The sequence below is a fragment of the Ranitomeya imitator genome, chromosome 4 (genome assembly GCF_032444005.1).
Source record: "Ranitomeya imitator isolate aRanImi1 chromosome 4, aRanImi1.pri, whole genome shotgun sequence".
Taxonomy (NCBI): Eukaryota; Metazoa; Chordata; class Amphibia; order Anura; family Dendrobatidae; genus Ranitomeya; species Ranitomeya imitator.
Genome location: NC_091285.1, coordinates 349,874,679 through 349,893,080, shown reverse-complemented (window position 1 = coordinate 349,893,080; position 18,402 = coordinate 349,874,679). Strand labels below are relative to the sequence as shown.

Sequence of the window (18,402 nt, the reverse complement as noted above, 5' to 3'; positions counted from 1 at the left end):
AACAGTCTGGGGTCATAGTTTCAACAAGTACCATACGCCACTAAACCAAGCAGAGCTTTATGGGCGAAGGTCAAAGAAGAAAACATTGCTGAAGAAAAGCCATAAGAAGGAACTGCTGATATTTGCCAAAAAGTGCATTGACAAACCACAATCCTTCTGGGAAAATGTTCTGTGGACTGATTTAAAAAATAGAGCTTTTTGGCAATGCAAAGCAACAGTTTGTTTACCGATGGTGCAATGAAACTTATAAGGAAAAGAACACCCTACCAACAGTTAAGAATGGTGGAAGATTCATAAAGCTGTGAGGTTGCTTTGCAGCGTCTGTGTCATGTTGTGACAGTCTTCAGTAAGTAAGGAGGGCCTTAAACTGTCCCTGGAACTGGGACCCTAACTATCCCTGTCCCGGGGGTATTCTTAAAGGTAGAGAGGCCTGAATCTCCAACCTTACTATGCTCCTGTTTATGTCCTAGGCTGTCCCTTCCTCCTCCCCCCAGGAGGCCTGGGACAGATATGTTAGTGTATATACATGTAAGACAAACAGGGATAACAAAAAGCAACTTACATACAAAAACACTCAACAAAGGTAGAGAAATATAAAGGGAAGGATAGGAAGGTACAGGCCAAATGGGAATAGGATGATGGAGAAAACATATACTCAAAATAAGCAAACAACAAACTCCAGCAGCAATTACGAATTCCATTTCAGTGCAATAACTCCAGCAAGCCACAAAGTAAAACTTTCACAGGCAGGAATGAGAAGGTCTGGACAGGTATTATAGAGGGAGAAAGGGAGCAGGTCAGGAGCAGCTGTGAGATGGAGCTGCATGTATCTGACCAGCATGCAAAGAGTCGTTAACCTCTTCAGCGCCAAAGGAAAGAAAGTCCATTTAATATGAGGAACAAAGCACACAGACTAAGTGGAATACCTGTTATTCTCAGTACTTGAAGATCTCCTAACCCAAGATCTCTAAAGAGGGCATGACACACTTGTAACAGTCTAGTTCTGGAGGCCTTGATGGTGTCACAGGAATAATGATATCAGAAAATTATCAAGAGATTTTAGAGCAAAATGTCCTAACGAGTATAAGAAAACTTGGTTTGAGTCGAAGATCATGGGTCTTCCAGCAAGACAATGACTCAAAGCACACAACCAAAAGTACACAGGAATGGTTGAAAAAGAAAAAATAGACAGTTTTAAAATGGCCAGAAATAAGTCCTCCTGACCTCAATCCCATTGGACATTTTTGGAGTTAGCGGAAATCTTCCATTGAGAAAAAGAACCCTGCAAACATTCAAGAGGTTGAGCAAATGAACAAACTCCAAAGGAAGAGTGGGAGAAAATACCAAAGTGCAAGAAGCTTATAGATTTGGCTGCTGTCATCAATGCCAAAGGGCGTGCATCCAAGTATTAATTAGGGGTGCCTTTATTGCTGCACATGTTGTTTATTTTATTTCTTTTTTGAAATTGTAGCATGTAAGGTGAAAAACAATGTTTTATTGTTGTATTTCTTTGGACCACTAATTAAAAAAATAATGGATACAACTTTGCTTAATTTACATTTCTTTTTGAAGATATTGTACAGCCTATGAAAAGAGTGAAGGGGCTGATAATAATGGTGACCAGCACTGTATATTCTGTGGTGAATAATATGTGACTAGAGGAGATTTCCAATGCATTGCATTCTTGTTTTCTTTACATTTTACACAGCATTCCAACTTTTTTGGAATTGGGATTGTAAATACAGTTAGATTGCTTTTGGACACCAATCATAGGTGCCAGTTTTACTTACCTAACTGAAGTTAATAAGGATTTGCCATCATGTCACACATGGCCAGTTCTAATTTGATTTCCTCTGCTCCCTTAAGTAATTATTATTTTTTTATTTAAATCTGACATACAGTTGTAAATCTATGGGTCTATTTGTTTAGCACTAAGTTTTATGGCCTTTACCAAGAGGCATGGCTTATATAATTCTATGGGGATGTGTCTTAAGGTACCTTCACACATAACGATATTGTTAACGATATCGTTGCTATTTGTGACGTAGCAACGATATCGTTAATGAAATCGTTATGTGTGACAGCGACCAACGATCAGGCCCCTGCTGGGAGATCGTTGGTCGCTGAATAAAGTCCAGAACTTTATTTGGTCGCTGGACTCCCTGGAGACATCGCTGGATCGGCGTGTGTGACACCGATCCAGCGATGTCTTCACTGGTAACCAGGGTAAACATCGGGTAACTAAGCGCAGGGCCGCGCTTAGTAACCCGATGTTTACCCTGGTTACCATGCTAAAAGTAAAAAAAAACAAACAGTACATACTTACCTACCGCTGTCTGTCCTCCAGCGCTGCGCTCTGCACTCCTCCTGTACTGTCTGTGAGCCGGAAAGCAGAGCGGTGACGTCACCGCTCTGCTTTCCGGCTCCCAGACAGTACAGGAGGAGAGCAGAGAAGCAGAGCGCAGCGCTGGAGGACAGACGGCTGTAGGTAAGTATGTACTGTTTGTTTTTTTTTACTTTTAGCATGGTAACCAGGGTAAACATCGGGTTACTAAGCGCGGCCCTGCGCTTAGTTACCCGATGTTTACCCTGGTTACCGGCATCGTTGGTCGCTGGAGAGCGGTCTGTGTGACAGCTCTCCAGCGACCAAACAGCGACGCTGCAGCGATCCGGATCGTTGTCGGTATCGCTGCAGCGTCGCTAAATGTGAAGGGGCCTTTAGGCTGCTCTGTATTATTACCCAGCGAGCAACACCCCATTGTTTGCACCACACTAGAAAAGGTGGTGTGGTATTCTTGAGCCACAAAATGCAAATTTATATTGACGTGTACCACTTCTTAAGTAAAAATTCCTGACATAACGTGCACCAACAAAGAACTGGTTTAAAAAATGAAATCTAAAGTTTGTTAAAGGTGTGCCAAATACATGGAAAAGCATGCACCATTGTGATAGATTTGGTGCATTTTCCTACTAGTTTGTCTAAATTATTGCTGTCTCAGTGGTAAACTGCTCCACCTTGATCGTTTTTTGCACAAAGTTGGCCAGACTGGTGGAACCCAAACTATACAGTCTTCTAAAGTCTGGTCTCTACTATCTGTACGTTTTCTTACCCTTTTTTCCACTTTGTCCATATAATTAACAACCTTTTCCCTCATTCCATCAAACCTAAGGCCTCTTTCACACTTCCGTTTTTTACAATCTGTCACAATCCGTCAAAATGATGAAAAGACGGATCCTGTGCAGTTTGTAAAAAACGGGTGTACTGGGTCTGTTTTTTGGACGGATCCGTCGAGGCTATGTGCACACGTTGTGTATGCGTCTTCGCCGCGTTTTTCCGCTGCAAAAATGCATACATAGCACAACCCATGTTAAAAATAATAAGAAAAATAAAAAATTGTTATATTCTTACCTTCCGGCGTCCCCTGCAGCCTTCCCACAGCCTTCCCGATGCTCGCGATGCTGCCGGCAGCTCCCTTTCCCTGTAATGCCTTGCAAGCAATGACCTGTGATGATGTAGCGGTCTCTCGAGACCACTACGTAATCGGGTCATTTTGCAAGGCATTACTGAGAACGGGAGCTAAGGGCAGAGCAAAGTACGCCTGCGCCGGAGCCATGGCTGAAGATCAGAAGAGGACGTCATGGAAAGAAGATAGGAGGCGCCGCAGCGGACCGGAGACGCCCATCCGACCTGACCAGCAGCGGGACCACCCCTGGGTGAGTATAATATAACGTCTTTTTCTCCTTTTTCAGGTAACATTGGGGGCTTATCTACAGCATTACAGAATGCTGCAGATAAGCCCCTGATGCCGGTGGGCTTACCTCACCCGCGATTTTCGGGGTGACAGGTGCCCTTTAAAGAAATATGAAAGAAAATACCTTCTTGAAATTTTGCGTTGGTGATCTACCTAGTAAAAATAACTTTGCTTTACTTATCATGTACTGATTTTGATTTATGTCTGTTTTTATTCCATTAAAATCCAAAGTGACTGTTAGTCTACATATAATACTTATGTAGCATAACAGATTAACTTTGACAATGCTAAAATAAAATTGAAAGTAAAATTTGCCTGTTTTCTTTTTCCTTCTCTCATCCTTCTAATCAGTCATATTAATTAACAAATATTTTAGCAAGGGATACTTTGTTTTCCATTGTTTTTATTGTGCAGTATTTTATGACTATAGTTCCATTTATAGCCAAAGAAAAAACAGCAATAGAGAAGTGGGGTAGTTTTTATCCATGATTGCGTTATCTTTCACTTATAATTACAGATTTCCACTTTTAATCAAACATTTCTATTTATGATAGTAAATGCATTAAAATAGCTTTTATTGGTAGTTTATGCACTTGAAACACCAACTTTTTTATGTTCTGACAGTATTTAGAAGCATGGAGATTTCTGTTTACCCGTGTACTTTCCTTATAATGTACTTTATATAATGCAATGTATTTGTTTTCTGTTGACAGAACAATTAAAGTGGAAGTTTATGATTGGGATAGAGATGGAAGGTATAGTACTTGCATATAGTTTTATAACATGGTGTATTTTTTCATTCATTTTTTGATTGAAAGCCCAAGATCATGTTGTCTTCAGCATGGTGCTCTGAAAATGTGAATCGTGCCACATAAAAAAACAGTGCAGAAGGATATGGTCTATCTCAGCCCACTCCGAAAGGAGAAGGGGCCTCAATAAACCATTCTCTATCCCTCCGAGTCAGAACGCCACAGTGAGGGACCAAGACTAGTGTTTCCCCTTTTCAGATGCTCAGGAAAAGCCCAAATTGTGCTCCTGGTATCCACCCGGTCTCCCACCTAAGTGTAACAATGAATTAACATAGACTGGCTCCTTTCCCACATGACAAAAATCAGGTCATGTGCAGAGGGGACTAGAATCTGATGACCACATAGTTTCCCCCTAGACCATTCAGTAGGGGTCCCATAAGGGAACCACATCTCCATTTACTGAACTTGTGTGATGTAAGAGAAATAGTCTAAGACTTAAGGAAATTGTCCCATCAGAAACATTTTCTTTTAAACTGTGGCTCTGATCACTCCTGGTCCCTGGCAAACAGTTGATTTCCCATTTATTCTGCTTTTGGACCCTGTAGAGAAAATTGATTCCTTTAACTAAGTGTGTCTCTCCTTTCTGGTTTAAAGAAGGAATGGGGTCTAGAGCTATAGACCCAGCTTTACAATATCCATAATTCCTAAAGGAACATATGAACAGGGGTCGTTTTTATAAGACAACCCCATTTAATGAAAATAAGTGTAATATTTAGCTGACTCCCCTCTGCATTGGCATAAGTTGCTGTGACCATTACAGTATTTTTTATTGCCCTTTCTTTCTGAACTTACACCATTCTGACAAGGTATTGTGTTTTCCATAAGTAATATAATGACTATTTAATAATGCAGTATCGTATATGCATACAAACATAACATGCCATTACAATGTTGGGAGTAAAACTTTACTACTATAAACTTTAACATGACATGAGAAAAGAATGACTGTATATAGAATTTTATTGGCCATTTAAAAATGTAGTATCAATCTGAGAAGCTCTAATGGCAATTTGTAACCGCACTTTTTGTGTACTTGGGTCAGCAACTTTCTAAAGGCTGAAGATTTATCTTGGTGAAGCCTATCAACCTAATACAAGAACATAAATAAGTGTGTATAAAAAAAGATGAACAGCTGTTGACTCTGCAGTGTTGGCATCTTTTACTTAAGTATCGAGATTCTAAACCTGCTAAGAAAAATATTTTCTGTGCTGTGACTGGAACATCTCTTCACTCTACACATGCTACATTACATGTTTCACTTGATCATTATGTTGAAAAATGAGGTTTCACTGTTGGATATGCTTCGTCCATTTAGTGAGCACGCTCTGCTTTTCCAGTATCTCCCATATGGAAAGTTATGAAGATGTGTCATGCGTGCCTCAGTCTGTTTTACTGATTGTTGGTGGTTGTAGCTGTCTAATCTCCTGTCATCCAATATTTATCCTGTTGATAAGCAAAAAAAAAAAGTACAGTAACTTAAACTATCAAGTGCTGTATTACAAGCAGTATGGATAAATTCAATATGTATTTTATTTTTGTACTTTATCCTTATTTTCACACCTCTATTATAAGTCTACTAAACCTGAATTATGAAATAGAAAATTCTGTATATATATTTTTTGAAAGTTGATACCTAGCCAATTTGGTGACATCTATAATGTAATCAACAGTCATAGGTATACCCTCCTCACATGTAAAGCGCCATAGAATAAATGGCGCTATAATAATAATAATAATAATAAATACATTTGTGCCTTAATGAAGTCTTGCATTAAAACATAACTTTATTTAAATGATAGAAAATACAAGAGAATCAGAATAGGCTGTTCTGTCGCCTCTTACCTAAGCAATCTACTACACTTATTATCAACCTGGACACAGCCTTACATTACAGAGAGAACCAGTTTGATTACATTTTTATAAAATACCTAGGGGTTAAAATTGCAACATGCTCCTCCCTTTTTAATATCAGCATCTATATTTTTCTTCGTTGTAAAATGTATTTGATTTTCTGCAGGAATATATAATCTCATTGACAGGTCAAATCAAATATACTTAAGAAGGTTGAAAACGCAAAAAATATATTTATGTTTTAGGACTCCCGATCAAGTGTTATTGACCCCTAACACCCAACACAATAATCCCTTAATGACCGCCGACATGCCTTTTTAACAGTGCTGAGAAATAAGTGTATTGCGCACCCCAGCATCGGAATTTCTCCGGGGTCTCGGCTACCGGGGGTTGCTGAGATCCCAGAGAATATGATTCGGATCTGTTTTTACCGACCCCAGTTATTGCAATTGCTGTTATTAACGGAATAACGGCAGCCGCAAAAAAAGTCTGATTTCCCGTTTAATTTCTCTCTCCTTTGATGTGATCGCACAACAGAGGATAGAGAAATGGGATCCCCGATCACCCCCCCTTCGGTACCTCCGGTGTCCCTGCATTCCCCCGTGATGTCCCCCTCTGGCAGCGTCTTTTGGGAAGGAAATCGCGGGCGTATGCGCAGTGCGCCTCCTGAGATCTGCCGGTCTGCACTCGGCAACAACAGGAAATTTTTCCTATTGGTTCATTTTGATGACTGTGGTAGATCCTATGCAGTGATCAAAATAAAAAAAAATAGTAAATTAGACCACCCTTTATCACCCCTTTAGTTAGGTAAAAATAATAAATAAAAAAATGTGTTTCCATTTATCCGTTAGGGTTGTGCTAAAGTTAGGGTTGTGCTAAAGTTAGGGTTCTGGCTACACTTAGGGTTGTGCTGGGGTTCGGGTTGGGATAAAGTTAGGGTTGGGCTAGGATTAGGGTTGTGGTTGGGATTAGGGTTAGGGGTGTGTTGGGGTTAGGATTGTGGTTAGGGTTATGGTTAAGGTTGGGATTAGGGTTAGGGGTGTGTTGGAGTTTGGGTTGGAGTTAGAATTGGGGGGTTCCACTGTTTAGGTGTCTCAAAATGCGACATGGCGCCACCATTGATTCCAGACAATTTTGCATTCAAACACTGCTCCCTCACTTTTGAGCCCTGCCATGCACCCAAACAGTGGCTTTCCTCCACATACGGGGTATTGGCATACTCAATTTTGTGGTCCATTCTCTCCTGATACCCTTGTGACAATAAAAAAATTTGGTTGCAAAGTAAAAATTTTTGTGAAAAAAGTAAAATTTACATTTTTTCCTTCCTCATTGCTTTAGTTCACGTGAAGCACCTGAAAGGTTAATAAACTTCTTTTGCGCAGCTTGAGGGGTGCAGTTTTAAGAATGCTGTTACTTTTGGATATTTTATGTTATATTGACCCCCCAAAGTCACTTCAAATGTGAGATGGTCCCAAAAAAAATGGTTTTGTAAATTTTGTTGGAAAAATGAGAGCTCACTGGTCAACTTTTAACCCTTTTAAATTCCTAGCAAAACAAAATTAGTTTCCAAAATTGTGCTGATGTAAATTAGACATGTGGGAAATGTCATTTATTAACTATTTTGTGTGACATATCTCTCTGATTTAAGGGCATAAAAAAAAGTTTAAAAATTGCAAAATTTTAAATTTTTTTGCCAAATTTCTGTTTTTTTTCATAAATACACGCGAGTCATATCGAAGAAATTTTACCACTAACATGAAGTACAATATGTCACAAACAACAGTCTCAGAATCAGTGGGATACGTTGAAGTGTTCTAGAGCTAAAACTTCATAAAGTAACAGTGGTCAGACTAGTAAAAATTGGCTTGGTCATTAAGTACCAAGTTGGTTCTGTCACTAAGGGGTTCATTGATCAGCTTTTCTGGCAGCACCCGTTTGTAAATACATGGAAGAGAGCTCTACTTTGCAACCCCATTTAATGTGTGATGGACGCTGCCGAGTACTTGCACAACAGTTCCATTCTTTTGAATAGGAACATTTCTGCAGTATCTGGAAAAAGCCATTGCACCTTGACTAGAGCTGCATAGTGCAGTTCCATTCCATATGATTACATCCGGCTGCCGCGGAGCTTGTAACAAGTGATCAGAGGTGGTCCCAAGGATAGATTATCGATATCAGATTTATGATGGCTCTACTCCAGGAAAGGTCATCAATATGTTCTGACTCAACAGTCCCTTTAAGGCCTATGTGTTACTGAAATTCCTTTTTCTACTTAATTTCCAAAATGTTTTCAAAAGGAAAATCTACCATCTGGTTACTCATTGATATTTTTTTTAAGCAAAATGGCATTGGCAGCGTGTAAGTCACAAATGGGTAACTATATTATACATATTTCAAGTTATCTAGATGGATAGCCCTAGCTCATCTCTCATATAACTCTCCCGATGAACAAATAGAGGGATGTTAGGAACGTTAGAGAGATTGTAGAATATCTTCACAAGGCAGTTTGGCTAAAAATAAAAAGAAGTTTGGCAGCAGTTTCTTGTATTATAACTAAAAGCACATTAAACTACTGGCACAATATGAACAGACTGTCTCACTTGGTTCATTTATCCTCTCCGCTGATGTCAGCTTGCTTTTTGCCCTGGAAAAAAGCTCAGCTTTAGGCCTATAAGTCATATAAAGACACTTAAAGTACCTAATATTTTAGACCTTTCTAACATACTTAGGATCATGGGGTTAAATTTACATAATCTGGCAATGACTTTGCCATACTTTTCAAGACATCTGCCCTTTCCCGTTCCCACAAAAACTACTAAGTTTGAAAATGTAATTTCTGTGTATACTGTATATTATTGTTCATGTTTGACATTGTTGATGTATTAGCTTTAATTTGTAATCTCTGACAAGCATCTAGCCTAGTCTTGGCTGGTACTATCTACCTCATTTACCATTAGAAGATTGCATCACCATATTTATGTTCTTTGTGAATTTCTATTTTAAGAAAAACTAAAGGAAAAAAAGAGTTCCAGCCCCAAAAATACAGTACATAAATAGCAAAGTTATGTTTGTGGCTAAAAGTCTGACCCAAGCAGTGCATTATGCATAAATGGTATGTTCCAGATGTGAAAAGTTCTTACTTAGGCTACTTTCACACATCAGGTTTTTGCATCAGGCACCATACGGCAAATTTTCAAAAAAAACTAATCCGCTTTTTTTCCACCGGATCTGTTTTTTTCTCATAGAGTTGTATTAGCGCCGGTTTGTGCCTTGTCCCAACGTTTCATCGTTTTTTTGCCGGATCCGGCAAAAATTGCCGGTCCGGCAGCCGGAGAGAACGTCCAGATGAACGTTTTTTGTTGCCGCGAAAAACCTAATGGTGCCAAAATCGGCGCTGTCCGACTTTTCTGACAATGGACGCCTATAAGGGCCGGATGCGCCACATGACGATATCCGGCACCGGAGTCCGGCCTCCAAACTGCGCATGCCCTGTTCTCGCTCTCTCTTTTTTACTATTGATGCTGCCTATGCAGCATCAATAGTAAAAAGATATAATGTAGAAAATAATAAACAAAAATTAAAAATCGTGATATTCTCATCTTCCGGCGTTCCCCACAGCCTTCCCGCTTCCCGGTCCCAGTAATGCATCGCGGTGATGACCCCAGATGACGTTCGGTCTCGCGAGACCGCTACGTCATCACAGGTCATTGCCGCGATGCATTACTGAGACCAGGAGCATCGCGACCATTGCGAGGAGTGGGAAGGCTGCCGGGGCCGCCAGGAGGTGAGAATATCATGATTTTTCATTTTTGCTTATTATTTTTTTACATTATATATTTATCCCGGATCCGGAAGAAAAGCTGATCCGGCACAATCAGTTTTTACACTAATTGCGCCGGATCCAGCAATCCGCCCCGCCACCGGATTATGCGTGACTGCGAGGGACGGATGTGTGAAAGTAGCCTTACATACCAATTTTGCCATCAATATGTCTGACAAATTTCACAAAATTACAAAATCTTTTAATCTAAGCAGTCACAAAACTTACTAGATTTTTTTTTTTTAAATTAACACTTTATAAACGTTCTTGATTTTACACCTTGAGAAAGTATTACCGCTGCAGCCCATCTACAATTCTGTCCGAGCAGAAGATCAGGGTTTCTTCCTCTCAGACATAACTTTTGGGGAGTGAAGCCAATTAGTGGCCCCTGAATGACTGCAATGGCTATGTGACGTTATTTATGTTAGGAGACCAGTGAGGGAATACAGAGCTGAAAGCTGTCGTGTGGTTTCATTCTAAGAGGTAATGATATTTTTTACGTTTCAGATTGACACCGCTCCACAGCTTTCAGCTCTGTGTCCCCACTGGTTTTCTAACATAAATAATGTCACATAGTCATTGCAGCCATTCAGAGACAACCGATAGGCTGCAACCTTCAAACTTACGTCTGAGAGGTAGAAACCCTATTATTTTGCTCAGAAAGAATTGTGGATGGGCTACAGTGGTTATGTGATATGTGCAGTTGCAGAGAGACACATCAGGACTGGCACTAAACCAGCAAAGGCACAGCCACAGATGCACTTGGTGCAAGGTGCCCCAGCTAAAAGAGTATTAAAGGACCAGGATACATTTCACCCAGCTCCTAGTAAATGGGAAGGGTACTTTAGCAGAGCCCTTCCCAAGCCCAATGTCGCCTGGCAGCTGGCCTCTGGTGATGTAGCCAGAGCATAGTCAAGAATAAGTAAATTCCTCTAGGAGAAACCTTGGGAGAGTAGCACGTAGAGCACCACTCGCCACCACAACACATAGGAACTGCAATAAACCGCAAAGACCTGAGCTGGGAACAGGGTTAAGTAGCCCGCCTGATACTGAAGAAAATGGCCGCCGCGATCACCATCTGCACACGCGCGGCCTCACAAAGATGGCCGCGCCCACCGATAAACAGCTGAATAGCGCAGATCGCGCTATTTTCCTTCAAGCTGCGCAGTGGATTCGCCAGTTGGACATGCGCACACCACTACGCCACCAACGGAGATCTGGGGGAGAAACAGCGCTGTCACCACGCCCATATGACCTGACCAGCGTGAGTGACAGCCCAAAACGGCGACTTTACAAAGGTATTTTGGCAGCATAGGTGTGGAATAAAGGCTCACAAAATACACTAATGTAATGCACAGCTCTGCCCCTATTTAACGGTATTTTTAGCTCATCTTGAAAAAATGGGGTGACAGGTTCCCTTTAATTTCATGGAGTGGCAGAATAGAGAGGGTGGAGAAATTTCTTTTTTTTTTCCTGTCCACCTGAAAGAAAAACTGATGCCACTCTGACCAAACTTGGATGTAAGTCAGATCAGAATAATTTAACATAATGAGAATAACCCTTTAAGCTCTGTAATCTCACAAAGTTAATACAATATCAAAACATCTCAGCAAAATGCTTACTAGGCTTCAAAGCACACCACAACCAAAGTATAGCGACACATATGAAGACCAATTGCTGAAAGAATATTACAAAATAGTATTTCTTTTCAAAGTTGGTCATCTAACGCTACACATCTTAGGGTATTTTGAACTCAAAGGAAGGGTAAGGAAAGGAACATGTGTATCACTAGGACACTTTCTGAGTCCTTATCAATCCAGCTTACCCTGTGTATAATATGTATATTATGTGCACACTTTGCATGTATTTTGTTGACTTTTGTGCAATAATTCTCATTTTCTTAAATAGTGGTAGTCCTGGAAAAAGTTACTTGCCCTCCAATAATATGTAGTAACATATCATTGTCTTTATATTCCTAGTCATGATTACATTGGTGAATTCTCAACAAGCTACAGAGAGTTGTCTAGAGGGCAGTCACAGTTCAATGTATATGAGGTAAGATGAAAAAATATACTGTGAAAAGTAAAGACTAAAACAAATAGTGTTATCTGGCAAAGTGCTATATAATAGGGATAAATTTATGTTGAATGTAGATTGTATGCTTTTTTACCCCTTTAGGATGAATACAATTTGATTTTTTAAGTTTGCATTTTTTTCCTTTTCTTTCAAGATTCATAAAAAATTTTTTATTGGTATATCAACATTGTTTGTTCTTTTTGCAGAAGGAGTTGTAGGTTTGATATCATTAACCCCTTTCTGACATTGGGCGTAATAGTACGCCGATGTCAGACTCCCTCCCTTTGATGTGGGATCCGGTGCTGAGTCCTCATCTTTTCCGGAACATGTCAGCTGTTCCAAACAGCTGACATGTGCCTCTAAAAGCCACGGGTAGATTTGTGATCCACCCGCAGATGTTTACTAGTTAAATGCTGCTGTCGATCTCTTACAGCGGCATTTAACGCGCACTTCCTGCAAGCGAGCCGGAAATCCGCCCATCTGTGACCCTGTCTCCAGCAGACCTCTATGGTTGTTACTGCCAGATTGCTATGAGCGCCTCCTGGTGGTCAGCGGATTGCACTGCAGGTTCAAACCCATCTGCAAGGAGTTTGTATGTTCTCCCAATGTTTGCGTGGGTTTCCTCCGGGTACTCCGGTTTCCTCCCATATTCCAAAGGCAATACTTATAGGGAATTTAGATTGTGAGCCCCATCGGGGACAGTGATGATAATGTGTGCAAAACTGTAAAGTGCTGTGGAATATGTTGGCGCTATATAAAAATAATGATTATTACTATTATTTGGTATGGGCGTCACTAACAGGCTGTAAGCCAGACATTGTGCTCTACCTGTGTGCAACCAGCGCCTTACACAAGCCGCTTTTTTACAATTTAATACTAAGCACTCACCCCTGCATGAACTGGTAGGCTGTGAGTGGCTGTTTCATCAGTATTTTGCACCTGTGTTGCCGCCATCTTTAGTACATGGGTTTGCTGCATCCTGCTGCATTAGTTCTGAGACCTGGGTAGGTAAATACTGCTGCCCCTTATTCTTCAATGTTAAACATTTTTTTAATAAAGTATTGAAAAAAAACTCAAACGTCAGTAAAAAAAAAATTTGGTTTGTGCTGCTGTTTTGCGAAACTTGTAACGTTTTTATTTTTCTGGTGTTTGAAGGACTTGTTTTTTTGCAAGGCAAGCTGACCGTTTTATTCATATTACTGTGATGTACATAACTTGTTTTGATTGCCTTCTATTGCATTTTCTATAGAGCAGTGGTGACAGACAATTGTGGCTTTTTTAAAAAAAATTATACTCATTATACTAATTATACTCATTATATAATGGCTGCCATTACTAGCAGTATGTGGCCAGTGTTTTATATCAGTATTTGTAAACCAAAACAAGGAGTGGAACAATTAGAGGTAAATTATGATATTAACATAATAACTAGCACCTCTGCCTTTATCACCCACTCCTGGTTTTGGATTACAAAAACTGATATTAAATACAGATCAAATACTGCCCTGCCAGTTTTAGGACAACCTTGGTTTGGAGAGGAAAAAGATAGGAGAGATGGTAAACACAACCAAAATTAAAGTTTATTAATGAGAAATATTATTATCATTGTAGAAAATTACTGGTACAGATATAATTACAACAGGACATTTACACAACATTGTCCTGCCATGACACACGTCCAATATCTGAATCAAAAAAGGCAGCAAATTGGTCCCGCATGTGACCAACGGCTGCAGTTGACCGCAGCGGGTGATGCTGGAAATCGGGCAGTGGGTGTGCAACTGGTTCATCCAGTTCAATGTTGGGTCGCTCCTTAGTCATTATGTAATTGTGGAGAACCACACAGGCTTTGACCACCTCGTCGACTGTTTCCACTTTTAGATTTATGGCTGATGCAAGAATGCGCCATTTAGCGACCAGAATGCCAAAGGTACACTCTACTGTTCTTCGGACCCTGGTCAGTCTGTAGTTAAAGATCCTTCTAGTGTGGTTCAAGTCCCGACTGGAATATGGCTTCAGTAGGTTTTCACACATCTGGAAGGCCTCATCCCCAACCATAACAAATGGCATTGGTGGACCTTGAGTGTTGGGGAGAGGTTGTGGCGGTGGAAAATTGAAATTGTTGCCATACACACGGCGGCCCATATCCGAGTTCTTGAAAGTCTGGGAATCGTTGCCACGGCCAAAAGCTCCAATGTCCACGGCGATGAAGCGACAGTTCGCATCGGCTATTGCCATGAGCACCACAGAAAAATATTTTTTGTAATTGAAGTACTCCGATCCTGTCCTGGCTGGTTTGATAATGCGAATGTGCTTTCCATCCACCGCTCCTAAACAGTTGGGGAAATCACACACATTCCAGAATTTTTCCGCAATTTCAAGCCACATGTCCAAGGTGGGTAGGGGTATAAACTTATCCCGGAATACATTCCACAAAGCCCGGCAGGTGTCTGCAACTATTCCGGACAGGGTGGATGTTCCAAGCCGGTATTGGAAGTGGAGGGATGATAAACTCTCTCCGGTGGCCAGAAATCTGGAAGAAAAACAAACATAAAAAAAATTACAATCTATTCTTTTTATGGTGTGGTTACGATAAAAAAAGAAAGGAAAATACACAAAAAATACATGTCAGTAAAAACTAAATTTGGACTGTCATTGGTTTAGATTTTGAACGTACCTTAATGTAACCAGCAGACCTTCCTCGGGTGGAATCACTCTACGGAGCTGGGTGTCCTGTTGCCATATGGCTCCTTGGACACGAGAAAGCAAATCCCAGAACCAGTCTTGCGACATTCGTGTGTATTCCTGGAACTTTTCCGGGTTGGCATTAAGCTCAGCATAGAGCATGTGATAGGCTCCACGGCTCTCACGTAGTTCAATAATGGGGTGCCTCCAAAAACCCCTACGTTGTCTCCTCCATCTTTCGCGATTTCTGTCTTGCTCCCAAGCAAAAGCACAGGCAAGAAACAGCTTGAAGCTGAAATCCAGGTTAAAATAAAAGCTCTCCATGCGAAGATCCATCATGACACAGGATACAGTAGCAAACTGTTCAAATTTCAGTAGCCCTAGGGTCTATATATAGAGATCCCATCATATACGCCCTCTGTAGTCCCATTGGCGGTGTCTGGTTATCTTGATTTTTCTCTTGTGAAATTTCTCATCATGCGCACCAAAAACGCAAACGCAGGAAAAAATGCATGTAAACGCGTACAACACATGCGTCTAAAAAACTCTGCGTTTGTACGCGTTTATATGCATTTTTTCCACCACTTGCAGATGCGTTTTAAACGCTGCAGATTTAAACGCTAATGTGAAACCAGCCTAAGAAAGTTGATCATTGTTATCTGCTTGGTATAATGATCTGGTAGAAGGTTTACACAGTAAAATATCGATATTTGCAGATGATACAAAACTATGTAAAGCAGTTAATACAAGAGAAGATAGTATTCTGCTACAGATGGATCTGGATAAGTTGGAAACTTGGGCTGAAAGGTGGCAGATGAGGTTTAACAATGATAAATGTAAGGTTATACACATGGGAAGAAGGAATCAATATCACCATTACACACTGAATGGGAAACCACTGGGTAAATCTGACAGGGAGAAGGACTTGGGGATCCTAGTTAATGATAAACTTACCTGGAGCAGCCAGTGCCAGGCAGCAGCTGCCAAGGCAAACAGGATCATGGGGTGCATTAAAAGAGGTCTGGATACACATGATGAGAGCATTATACTGCCTCTGTACAAATCTCTAGTTAGACCGCACATGGAGTACTGTGTCCAGTTTTGGTCACCGGTGCTCAGGAAGGATATAATGGAACTAGAGAGAGTACAAAGGAGGGCAACAAAATTAATAAAGGGGATGGGAGAACTACAATACCCAGATAGATTAGCGAAATTAGGATTATTTAGTCTAGAAAAAAGACGACTGAGGGGCGATCTAATAACCATGTATAAGTATATAAGGGGACAATACAAATATCTCGCTGAGGATCTGTTTATACCAAGGAAGGTGACGGGCACAAGGGGGCATTCTTTGCGTCTGGAGGAGAGAAGGTTTTTCCACCAACATAGAAGAGGATTCTTTACTGTTAGGGCAGTGAGAATCTGGAATTGCTTGCCTGAGGAGGTGGTGATGGCGAACTCAGTCGAGGGGTTCAAGAGAGGCCTGGATGTCTTCCTGGAGCAGAACAATATTGTATCATACAATTAGGTTCTGTAGAAGGACGTAGATCTGGGGATTTATTATGATGGAATATAGGCTGAACTGGATGGACAAATGTCTTTTTTCGGCCTTACTAACTATGTTACTATGTTACTAGTTACTGATACGCCGCAATATAATCCTAAAAAATCCCTGACTTTGTGCAAATGTACCCAGAAGAATTGCTGCTTTCATTCTGTTTTGAAGGCAAAGAGTGGTCACACCAAATATTGTTTTTAATTAAATTTCTCTGTTGTTTATTCATTTTCCATTTTATTTAATAAAATTAACTAGCACTTCCATTTTAGAATGCATTTTAACTTTGCAGTAATTTTTCTACACATACCTAAACATTTTCCACTATACTGTATGTTGGTAGGTTGCGCTTCTAAAATTCGGAATCTTCAGCAAAACAGTTGGATATATACAATTGAACAATCCTTGAGATTCTACAAAAATTTTCCAATATTGTAATCATCACTCATTTTCAAAGTGAGGCAAAGGCAAAATAATGAAATGCTAACCAAGGAGAAAATATAGACTTGTCTCAAACTGATGAATCAGTTGTGGCACTTTTCTGAAGAAATAGGTCTGTTACATAAAATGTAAAACTAACTCAGCAATTCAAAATATGAAAACAAAACAATGACAGAACCATGAATTTTGAAAATCCTACATAATCTGAATAACCAGTGAGTTACAAAGCAAAGATCTGAAGCACAAATGTCATTCTGCCTTCACATAAAAAAGGCTTTCTAAATAATAGATAAAGAAATAAGCATGGAAATATGAGGCCAGTGTTGCCACTCAGGTTATGAAGGAAAGGAAACATGAGTTGTTTTTGGAATCCTGGGGAAATCGTACTTAGGGCGACCATTAATTATAATTCTTCAGAGTAGAAGGGAGTTCGCGGTTTACAGGCACACAGCTGTTACACAGTTCTCAGCTGGCGTTTATCACAAGGGTTTTATTCAAGCTTCTTTTCATCACACAGAATCACTTCTCTCCATGCAATGCTTCATCAACATATATGAAAGTCACTTCACAGATAACTTCACACACAGTGTCTTAGGGTACCGTCACACAGTGGCATTTTGATCACTACGACGGCACGATTTGTGACGTTCCAGCAATATATCCGTGACGTTCCAGCGATCTCGCTGTGTCTGACACGCTCCTGCGATCAGGGACCCCGCTGAGAATCGTACGTCGTAGCAGATCGTTTGAAACTTTCTTTCGTCGTCTAGTGTCCCGCTGTGGCGGCATGATCGCATGGTGTAACAAAGGTGTGCACGATATTGTATACGATGTGCGCATAGTAACCAACGGCTTCTACATCGCACATATGTCATGAAATTATCGCTCCAGCGTCATACATTGCAAAGTGTGACAGCAGTCTACGACGCTGGAGCGATATTGTTACGATGCTGGAGCGTCACAGATCGTGCCGTCGTAGCGATCAAAATGCCACTGTGTGACGGTACCCTTAACCTAAGCAGAATTTGCTCCTGCAGTGAGGTGGGGTGAGGGGGGATGAATCCAGTGATGTAGCTCTTTCACTTCTATCTTGAGGTAATAAAGATGCTCCTGGCTGTCTTGACTGCTTCTATGATTACAGCAATTGCTTCCCAGGAAGAACTGGTCTATACAGCTTGTCTGATTTCAGTCTGACAGGAGACTCTCTAACACATATCATACTCAGTCTTGGATGTTCAGGACACAATAACAACTTTCCCAATATCCCCTGGGGCTGAGCTAAAAACTCCATGTCTGCTATGAACATTTAAACCCCTATAGTCGCTGGATGATTCTAAATCAACAGTGCAGCTTCTATATACAGTGGGGGAAAAAAAGTATTTGGTCAGCCACCAATTGTGCAAGTTCTCCCGC

At 40.6% G+C, this 18,402-nt stretch overlaps 1 protein-coding gene across 2 annotated transcripts in view; it reads left to right on the top strand.

Moving 5' to 3' along the window:
• CPNE8 (copine 8) overlaps window positions 1-18,402 on the top strand; it is a 545,271-nt gene that overhangs the window by 405,366 nt on the left and 121,503 nt on the right. For both annotated transcript variants that reach the window (XM_069764995.1, XM_069764997.1), the window contains exons 10-11: window positions 4,466-4,507; window positions 12,212-12,287. In XM_069764995.1, coding sequence (XP_069621096.1) covers window positions 4,466-4,507; window positions 12,212-12,287 — 118 coding nt within the window. The remainder of the gene's footprint in view (window positions 1-4,465; window positions 4,508-12,211; window positions 12,288-18,402) is intronic.